The following is an 11,532-nucleotide window of genomic DNA, read 5'->3' on the forward strand; positions in this document are numbered from 1 at the left end:
AAAATTCATTTGTGCGTGGATTATTCACACACTTCGAGAAAAAAAATCAATAGAAAACGAAGAGAATAAGACGCCTTTGCATTCAAATAAGCAGCGATTATATATATAAAAACGAATTTCAGAGTAATTGGAGAATAAAGTTGTAAAGGATGAACAGGCTCTTTAAACTTAAGGTTTTGTATCATTATTTAATGGAAAAATCCCCTTTAATTCTTTTGTCTCTCTCTCTCTCTAGAGAGAAAGTAGAAATATTCCGGTTTTTTTTTTTTTTTTCGGGAGCATTCTCCGTTTCAATTGCATTAACATCGGCCAACTGTCAAAGTGGAGAACACGTCCGCTATCGACTTCACTGGCGTTAAATCAAGCCTGACTGCAATGTCAAATGGAATGTTATTTTCTTGTAAAAACTCCAGCGGTGCAGGGCTCGTCCTGAGACAGATTTGGACAGTCGTAATTGACAGTTGATAGATTTAATGTTTTCCAACAATCCACTAAGATAAGCAACCCGAAGTACTGCTGGCAAAATACCGTCTGACCTTATCCAGAACCTGGTTATTGGGTTAAATCTTTTCGCACTGTTAGATGTCTTCCACTCCCCCATCACTAATATCCAATGTGCTGATGAGTACTAATATGCTGAAACAAGAAACTATTATTTTAAACCACCTTAAATTCATCATCGTAATTACGCCCGCAGTCTTGTAATCAATCTGCTGTCCCTCGCCGTTATTTTAATAATTTAGGCTGTAAATAATCGCATACCATGCGCTTAAAAAGTAATTTTGTCCGGTCGTTTATATCTCGGCATTGCACTTGCTGATGTGAATACGGTTTCGTGAACTGTGCCCGACCTTGAACAGCATGTGGGCAATGTCATGCGTGCCTTAATTAGACTCTTAATGATGGCGCAAACTTCGCAGGAACTACAAAGTTATGTAATAACAGTAGAGCAGCTTAGTGGTCAGTTGTACATTTTCATAATTCGTCTGCTAAACATTACAAGGGTATTTTAAAGTGCGTATATTAAAATCTCTGAGGAAGTCTTTCAAATAAAGCAGTAACGAACTTACCTAGACAACTAAATTAAGTTTATATTAAGAAGAAAAAAAAGTGAATGAATGAACATAATCCATCATCCAAAGAAACCTCACTTTGTTATTAACAAGCATCCATCAATCATAGCTAGTGCTCCACTCTCATGTATATTTAAATTACCTTTTTTTCTTTCGTTTTATAACAACTGAGCTTCACTAAAACTTTTTGACATTTTTTCGATTTCAACATGAACATCGCAAAGACATTGCTAATAGATATTTCATATATATATACACATACACAAATATACACATACACAAAATTACACATTCACCAAAGCCATATTTCTGTATACAAATAAAATAATGGTGTATTAACTTATCATCAGAATATTCTTTTTTCTTTCAACAATAAACGTAGTGTTTATTTATATATTCAAAGAAAAAATATACTAGATTTTTATATAGATAAACAAAAATATTAAGGCAAATTAATATTAAGTTAATGGCTTTTAATACAGTAGCCTAGTCATGGCACATCACGTGTAAATAAACTTCCTTTGTTTGCTCTTAATTAAAGGGTAAAACAAGTTATAATTTACTCTAATCAAGTGAAAATTACGACTTTTAGTAATATTTATTTAAGTATGGATGGCAGATACCTTTGCCTATCACTGATAGTGACCCAAAGCTATGAATGATTTCATAGTCATCTGGGATTGAGAATACGGCAAACAACTCTTGAGTTCCGGTGACAACGATTGAATATTTCAAATATAATTCTTCTTTCAAGCAAAAGGTCTTCAAGAAGGAATGAATCTTATCTGTCCACAAACTGCCAAAAAAATGAAGCTTTACTCTTCTATTTGAGCATGACATACAGTAAAGTGTTTTTGTTAATGCTGTCTTTTTACCAGAGATTTTTTTTAATAATGACGTCTTAATCCTTATAAGGACTGGCTTAAAGGGGCGAACCAAGAATGCTTTTTCATCTTCCCCGTTATCTGTAGAGGACAGTGTAGGGATAAGGTGTTATTGAGCTATTAAAGCACTGATCATGGCAGGAGGGTAACAGCAATAGCCGAACCTCAGAACTTCATTGGCTACAGCATTGCCATCCGTTACCCTCCCAGGATGGAGATAGATCATATTATCATAATGACGTCATAGCTCCTTCCAAATGGCAAATGCATTTGCAAATTGGAAGGGTGAAGATTTGAAACTATAATTTTTTATAAAATCATTTAAATTAAGGATTTTGATAGTATAAAGCAATTACATTATTATTTTTAATAAATTTATTCAGTTATAACAATGATATATTAGAATATATCAATTAACATAGATAATAGCAATAAATTCTAGGTCTCGCGATCATACATGTGATATTGCCCTTTTGTTGTAATGATATTGCTGCCACACGAGATTTCTTGAAAATTATATTTTGAAAAGGCTCTTTCAACACGTCATTAATAAGTTCATGACAAAAATTTTTACAGTTTTCTTTTCTTAAAGAAATCAATTTTGATCATAAGAGTCGTTTTTTCAATGCACCCCATAACAATAAAAAAAAAAAAAAGAAAAAAAAATCAAACCATCTATTAAGACGCGCCACGCGACTACTTGATGTTATTATAATCCTAAGCGTCTACTCTTGAAGATTTCAAAAATTGTTAAAGTGACACTTAAGGGATATTTGATGTGGAGTGAGTTCGATTCAATTGCTCTTCAGTCAGTTTAAAGAACCAAAAGAGGTCGAATTTATCCAGGAATAATTAAACGAATATGCGGATGAACATTGGGTCAGAATCAACAAACACTTGTATAACGCCCTCCCTCCCTCCCATCCTTTAGTGTTTAAATGACTTCCTACAAGGTATTTAATCATTGTCAAGAGTGATTCAAATAAGTAGAATGAAATAAGATGTAATGAGTCACATGACACCATACAAGAATCAACGGATTTGTTATGAAGACAAACTTACGGGGTTTAGAACTTCTTACTCTTCGAGTATCCCCCTAATTAACTTAATTTTTATTTAATCTTTAATTTCCCAATACTATTTTATTTAGTATGTCTCTATTCCGTACTTTTTCATACAAGTTTTTATTTTTTTCTTTTTTTCAATACAGAACCCATATACGGAAGGGAAAGAACATGGTTACCGGGGGATAATGACATACTTCATGCACGTGATTGGGTTCAGCCTCCCCCAGATACAGACAGCAGGGAATACGGTATGGATATTTCCTTATAATCTGGGGTTTGTAGTTGAGTTTAGGATTTTTTTTTTTTTTAATAGAATTCAATTACAATAATTTAATAGAAGTCACATCAAAGCGATTTAGAACACGTCAGTTTAATTATCACCATGTTTTATAAAACGCTTCTCCCCAGAGTGATCTTATCATACGTAGAAATATAATAAAATAAAATTCCAGTTGCCTAGAGTGATCTGGAGTATTTATTCATTGAAAACCATCCTCCTGTGCATTATACTGAATTTTCCTAACGAAACATCTCAAAAATCAATAGCGTTTGTGAAAGTTATACCGTGCTGCCATCTAGTGTGCTAAAGGTGTATTTTTCATAGGCGTATTAATACGGTGTTTGAACTTCTTTGTTAGAAAATAATTCTCAGAATTGAACATTTCAGATGATATGTTATGTTAAGCTACTGACGTCATCTAAAAATATATTAAAATGCTTTTAATCATAACGCTGAATATATTCATAGCTTTATTAAACGCACGCAGTCATTCGAAGTCCTTAAAATGACTTAATACCTGTAGCCTTTCCTGGCATAAACACGTCACATCCGTAGCTTCGAAAAAAATATTTTTAAAGCCCAAAAAAGTATAAAATACTTGTTTGGTTTAGCAAAAGTCCTCCCTCAACATATTTTTAATGCTGTTATTGAAAGCCTCTTCCCCCCGTCTCACACCCAAACATTATTATGTTAAAGTTGCCATAATCATTTGTTCAATTTCCAAAAAGTAGCTGTCCCCGTGTGGTTGCCGGGATAAGAATAGCATGTAACTCATGCATGTCGTACGAGACGACTAAAATGGGTATTCAAGGAGGGTAATGGATGGCAATGCTGTAGCCAATGAAGTTCTAACTGTGGCTCGGATATTGTTGTTACCCTCTTGCCATGATCAGAGCTTTAATAGCTCAATAACACCTTATCCCTACACTGTCCTCTACAGATAACGGGGAAGATGAAAAGCATTCTTGCTTCGCCCCTTTAAGCCAGTCCTTATAAGGAAAAGGAGCTGCTTCTTGATCAACATTTATCCAGCTTGAAACAATGCCCTTCGAAAGTATGCATACATCAATGGACATATTTTTCATGCAGATTTAATTTAAAATCCTTATAAGGACTGGCTTAAAGGGGCGAAGCAAGAATGCTTTTCATCTTCCCCGTGATCTGTAGAGGACAGTATAGGGATAAGGTGTTATTGAGCTATTAAAGCTCTGATCATGGCAGGAGGGTAACAGCAATAGGGATAAGGTGTTATTGAGCTATTAAAGCTCTGATCATGGCAGGAGGGTAACAGCAATAGTCGAGTCTTAGTTAGAACTTCATTGGCTACAGCATTGCCATCCATTACCCTCGAAGGGTATTAATCAACAAACCTCTCTTCGGGTAATACCTATTGTATTATTACTTTTTTCAAATAAAAAAGGTGTGTTTGTATCCTAATCAAAAGCAAATAGAATCTTTATTTTTTTTTTAATACAACCATGAAATATAATTTACTGTGACAAATTTTAGAATATAATTCATTATTATTTTTGTCTGAAAAATTGGCTAATCAGTAATAATCTGTTTACTATGAGATAAGTATTTTAATAAAATCATTCGTAGGTTATTTTCCTTTTTTATAGTAATATTCCTAAATATATTTGTGATAGTTAAACTACATAAATAAACAAAACACGTTAAAACTGTTACCCTCTCTCTCTCTCTCTCTCTCTATATATATATATATATATAATCATATGGAAATCGAAATTAATTATCTTATTTTAAGAGTAGCATCTATGTAAAATGTTTTTATAAATAAAATATAAATTAACAGAATATACTAATTCTGATTTGTTGGTTACATATAAGCCGACGATAGGGAAATCTGGGTTTCTTTCCCGTGTGGTGGTCGGGATAAGAATAGCGCCAATGCGAGTCGTAAGAGGCGACTCAAATGGACGCAGAGTTTCGAGAGTTTTGCTCTCTCAGGTTTCTTTCGGAATTTTGCTCCCGGTGAATGGGGGGGGGGCTTAGATTCCGCGGGGTTTGCCCTGGGAGAGCATTTTGAATGTCCAGGCAGGGTGTTCTCCTGCATGGTCCGGCGAGGAACTTTGTCGGTGGATGCTTTTTCCTGGAATATGAGCGGTTCTGCTCGGTGGTGGTGGGGTCCGTCACTGATTTGGACGGTCTTTCGGCCACTATGGAGTGGTCTAGGGATCGTCCTAATTTTTAGAGTTTGGCTTTACTTTAACAAAAGCCCCAATGTAGCTCATGCATGTCGCACGAGGCGACTAAAATAAAATGGGTACCTTGGGAGGGTAATGGATGGCAATGCTGTAGCCAATGAAGTTCTAACTGAGGCTCGGCTATTGCTGTTACCCTCCTGCCATGATCAGAGCTTTTATAGCTCAATAACACCTTATCCCTACACTGTCTTCTACAGATAACGGAGAAGATGAAATGCATTCTTACTTCGCCCATCTAGCCAGTCCTTTTAAGGACCTGGGTTTCTTTTATTCATCACTCGATGTTTAGGAAAATGGCGAGTAATTTGATGGTAAAGAATACAAAATTGTGAGTTAATCGGATGAATTATCACTTATTGATTAATCTTCCTTATTACAGACTTGAAAAAAATCCAATGTTTGATCTCTGGATTATGTAACCATTAACTCACCGATGGCACATGATATACAGCAGGTTTACACGAAATGTTTCAATCTATGGTGGTACATTAGTAACCGTGGATAAGCAAGTCCCTAACCGAACTACCATTACAAGAAATTCATATTAATAATGCACGCGCATTCATCAGACGTAGCTATGGTCCTTTCCTAGATTCATTACATTCCTCAGATTGAAACGTAAATGCAACGTGTTCCAATCCACATATTCTAATCCATTAATGTCAATACATGCTTGTAACGAGTGATCAGCATTGTCTGCAGTCGCCTAGATGCTGCTAGATACTTGATAGGTCCTACCTTTAGTAGACAAGATGGATAAAGCGGGAGGTAAACATGACCAGTATAATTAGATGTCTGAATGATGACTTGTGTCACTATAATACATACTCTGTGTGTTCCTGATTGAGTTGAAAGTATCAATCTCTGGATGTACAACCCAAATACATTTCTATTTAGTTTCCGTGCAAGGCAACATTATTCCAAACTGCTCCATTTAATATATATATATATATATATTCCAAACTGCTCCATTTAATATATATATATATATATATATATATATATATATATCTCATGCATGCACGTAGATCTTATTTCACGTATATGATGGCTTTCATTAATTATAAACATTGATACTAGATATCTCTATCTCGTGCATGTACGTACATGATATCTTTCATTAATTATAAACAAAATTAATACTAAATAATACAGTGCACAATTTATAATATAATAGCACGTATATTTAATTCAACGGTACTTCCAATTGTTTCTTTGAAATAGTAGACTTATATTAATAATAAAAAGGTGTATTTCTCTTTCTATTGAGTTTCTAGCTTAAGTTTTTTAATTAAAAAACTTAAGCCAATTTTTTTAGTTTAAGAAATGTTTTTATTTTATTATAAATAGTTAAGAACATTCCTAATATCCGAGTTTTTTCTTTATAATGTGATTCAGTCACTATAAAATGTACTTGTCATGATTATGAGTAATGACGTAATCCAATCTTAACAAATTAACGTTTTATCTGTTGCAGTGAGTAAAGCAAAAATCATCGGTAGTCCAGCTTTATATATAAACAGTGGCAGTACAATAAACCTCACATGCGTGGTGATGGAGAGCCCAGTGCCCCCGGACTATGTGTTCTGGTACCACAACGGAAAAGTCATCAACTATGACTCCCCCAGGGGTATCAGTGTGCACACAGAGAAGGCACTACGAACTACAAGTAAACTGTTAATAAGTAATGCTCAATTCAGTGACTCCGGAAACTACTCTTGCGTTCCGTCAAACGCAGAGCAAGCGGATATTGGACTCCACGTACTAAATGGTAAGTTATCTCATTCCTGTTCATCTGCATCACGTGTTTTATCAAATTACTGTTTCACAGACTTATAAGTGGCATCAGCTTTATCTTGTTAAGTTTAGTACTGCGGAAAGAAATACAAAACTAGCTGCATCAAAGTTTCAGCTAAGCATGCATTGACTGCAGATGAATTTCATGCAAATATGGCTTGAAGGCATTTACAGGCAAACAATCAAATTTGCTTCTTGAGATGATAGTACAGCTATAGTAATAGTAATAAATCAATTATATTTAATTTACTAATATAACTTATGTATAAAAAAAAAAGGTGTATGTGTAAATCATTTGAAATTTTGTTCTTTTAAAGGAAGTTTTCAAACAATTTATTCTAGCATTTTATTTAAATAAAGTTTCTATTCTATTTCTTATCAAAACTTTATTTACCTTCTTAATGTGTTGTATAATCTCTTGGCTAAATTTAAGTGTAGTATCTGTTCTTGAGATTTCGTTGCAATCATTCATTTACGTCAGATTTGTAAAATGCTTACGAATTATTTACAAATTTCATAGCTGATTCCAAGTTCCCTCTCCCACTATCAATATTATTTTAACAGAGTTCCATTCATAATTTTCTACTATCGTTTTTTTTTCACCCTATTTCAAAAGTTTTTCACTTATCCATAAACCTCTTTGCCCAGTTCTCTTTATCCTTCTAGGCATGCGTTTGCAAATCCTTTCCAATTTCTAAAATGTCCATTTTATATATCCTTAAAGTCTGAAGCTATTTCTCATTTTACATCAAAAGCAGCCTCACTCTGGCGCCATCTCTCGGATAAATGTGATATCTCGTAATATGGAATACGTTGAAATTGTAAATATATACAGATAATTCAGAATTTATCAAAAACCTTTATTAAACATGTTTAATAATATGATATTATGGTTTTAAATGTTTATTAACATGGCCACTTGATGATTTGGTTAGTAGGATAAGTTAAGAGGATAGTATTTCTACTTTAAAATATCTTATAAAATTTCGTATATATTATTTAACTACTCATTATTGTATATGAACGACCTATAAAACCTTATTTAATTTCTTTTCCCTTCAATTAAATTTCAGGAGAGAATCCAGCAGCAATGCAGCATGGGAAACACCCTTCTTCCTCCTCATCTTCGTCTTCTTGCGCGACAGGGCTTCCAGCCATTTGGAATAATTTGATAATAGTACTGTGTTTTGCTGTCTTCTTGTACGACAAACGGTGATGGAGCTACCTGTACATATTTTACGCAATATCTCCGAGAGATCGCCGTCGCCATGACAACTTTGACGTCACGTAGCGCGCGCGGGAGGCCCTAGAATGTGGCGGCATCTCATCACTACTTTTGACCTTCTAAGAATCGGATGCCAATGCCTGCCTCTTCCCCCCCAACATTTTCAACGGAGAAAGAGAGCTACTAACGTTTCTTGTTTCTCCTCCTACTGCAAGATAGAAAGTGCGCTATCGACAGATAAAAAAAAAAAAGAAAGGAACTTACCTTCTAGGATATATCGAGAACTGTTACAGAGCTTACGATATCCTTAAGACAGACGAACATTTAAATGGAAGTTGTATTTAAAAACAGACTGGTGTATGGTTTTTCGAAAATTTTAATATTGTCTTTGTCCTATTTAAATAAGTCGTCCTCGATTTTAAGGCAAAACTAGAACCACCCGTTTTTTTTTTGTCTTCCCCAATTACTTCAAAAAAATATGGTTGACTGAAAACAAAATCAACTGCTCCATGATGCGAACGTTTAACCCCTCCCTACCCATCCCAACAAGGTCACACGAATTTTTGCAATAAGAATGTACTGGTGCCTGTAAATTACTTATTTTATCACAGTGACCCAGTTTAAAAATATCACCACATGATACACGGGTGCTGAGAGGTTTTTTTTCTTTCTTTGGAGAACGCTCAGATACGAATCACAGGGTCCATATGAATATGTATGTATAAAAGAAGAAAAACAAAGCATTATATATATATATAAATAAATATATATGACAAAAAAAGCAAAATAGATTTTATCTTTGGTTTTTGCATGTGACTTATTCATCGTTTGTTCAATAATCCCATCTTTCTCCTTGTCTTTTTACCGGTGAAGACGTACTACAGAAAAAAAAAAGTATGTGTTTCTATAGCCTTTTGAATTTCACAGTGTGTTATCTGACAGTTTTTTATTGTGTCACTGGAAAGGGTCGTTGTCCATAAGTTGAAATACAAGAGATCAAGTATATGATTGCGTTTCTTTACGTATCAGACGTAATTCCAATGGATTTGAACAAACGTTTGGTTAATACATTTTAAGTTATTAGCGTTTCTAAAAAAAAAAAAACCAACAAAATTAGTGCAATACACCCCTTGTGGACAGGGTCCTTAATTTTCTTTTATAGACTTCTGTCTCGAGTAATTATAATTTCATTTATTCTGCTGAAATAAATAAATAAATAAAAACCCGCTCTTCTTAACGGAGTAATTTTTTCAATTTTATGCTGGATGTATTTCTCCATCCGTCAGCTGGATAAGATTGTATATGATTGGGAGATATAATAAAAACTTTTCATACTGTAGCATCTGTGTGTGATTGTAATAAGAAATAGTTAAAATTATATCAGCAACCTTGAAACATATATAACAGGAAAAAGTAATATCTGCATGGTCTTATGAAAGTACAAATATATAGGGTGGTTCAAAATTCCACGTACAAACTTTGAGGGGAGGTAGAGAACATCAAAATCAACCATGTTCACATAGGAAGGCATGATCGGAAGGTACTAACAGGGACACAAAGATACAGAAATAACACGAGGCAGTAAGTAGTGTAAAAAACTTTATTAGGCGTAACTGAACAGTTCGATAGTAGTTGGATACATAATATGGTAAATGAGGGCATGTCTGCCAGCTCAGAGTTCGTAAAACGACGCATGTTCTTCGTACGACGTCGAAAGCTTGAATGAGGAAGCCCCAATTGCTCACCTGGAGCGCTGGCGAACAGCGCCACCTATCACTTTCGGGTGGCGTTTCCGGTCATGCTTTCTTATGTGAATAGGGTTGATTTTGATGTTCTCTACCTCCCCTGAAAGTTTGTACGTGGAATTTTCAACCACCCTGTATAAAGCAACGAATATCTATTAAAATAATATTTTGTCGTGTGTGGTTACACTATGTTCTGTGAGTATAATTAGTTAATATCAAGTATTCATTGCGGTTAAGTTGCTCATACAATCGACTCCTATCTCACTGCATTTTTCATCAGAGATTTATTTTTTATTCTTCAGAGAATTGTTGCATAAAAACACAAACATTTTACAGAGAATATTTTACGTATGTTTTTATTGTTCTTCTAAATCCACTGAAAAAGGATTATTCATAATTAGTGTACCAATATGAAATGTCTTTTAGGATACGTAATTCGTAAGATTAGATGGTTATAGTGTGGTATTATTCTACACACATGCATGAGTGGCGTGTTTGGACGAGTGCTGAAAGAAGGAACGTGTTGTTGGAAGTTGTAAACCGTGGGGAAAATGGAGTTATAAGTTAGTTTGACAGCGCTGAAACTTCCGTTTGTTTTCCAAGCCTGAAGGGAAAATGGAAGCTAGTTTTTCTCAGAAGGATCATGAAGGAAATATATATATATATATATATATATATATATATAGAAAATACAGGGTGAGTCATCTGATAAGCACATTGTCCTTTTGTAAAGTGTTTATAGAAAAAAAAAATTATTGGCATGAAATTTCTTTGGAGAATGAGAATTCAAATCAGTCCAAGAAGAGAAACACGGATATGTAAAAGAAACCATAATGACTGTGTTGTTGTTGATGGTGTCAGTATTTAAGGCATTAGTTATGCGACATCTCGAAACTTGTATTAATCCAATGATCTAAGGCAGTGCTCAGTATGCCGTCGACAGGGTGTAGCATAGAGGCAGCCTACCTCACGGCGCTCGTTCAACCATATTGCGGTAGGCGCCGTCGCTACGCTAACAGGAAAGAAGATTTTCCAAGCCTAAACTGATTAGAAATTATTTGCGAACAGCAATGACTCAAGAAAGATTGGTTGGTCTAGCAACTATATCGATAGAGGCGAACATAGCTTATAAACAGTTTTAATGTGCGATATCTCCGTGGAGCAAACATTTAATTAGTACGTAATCGTTTTGCATTAATGTTTCTCTTGTAATAAAAACAAAGCTGCAATTGG

General features: G+C 34.5%; 1 protein-coding gene across 5 annotated transcripts in view; it reads left to right on the forward strand.

Annotated features, from left to right (window-relative positions):
* LOC150099751 (lachesin-like) overlaps window positions 1–9,893 on the forward strand; it is a 373,707-nt gene extending 363,814 nt beyond the window's left edge. For 4 of the 5 annotated variants that reach the window (XM_090404151.1, XM_090404152.1, XM_090404154.1 and 1 more), the window contains 3 exons: window positions 3,168–3,272; window positions 7,010–7,303; window positions 8,403–9,893. In XM_090404151.1, coding sequence (XP_090260277.1) covers window positions 3,168–3,272; window positions 7,010–7,303; window positions 8,403–8,545 — 542 coding nt within the window. In that variant the 3' untranslated portion in view covers window positions 8,546–9,893. The remainder of the gene's footprint in view (window positions 1–3,167; window positions 3,273–7,009; window positions 7,304–8,402) is intronic. The other variant, XM_090404155.1, reaches the window with a different exon arrangement.
* Window positions 9,894–11,532: the final 1,639 nt, after the last annotated feature.

This window comes from Typopeltis vanoorti, chromosome 14 (genome assembly GCF_054136105.1).
Source record: "Typopeltis vanoorti isolate ZY-2024b chromosome 14, IOZ_Tvanoo_1.0, whole genome shotgun sequence".
Classification (NCBI taxonomy): domain Eukaryota; kingdom Metazoa; phylum Arthropoda; class Arachnida; order Uropygi; family Thelyphonidae; genus Typopeltis; species Typopeltis vanoorti.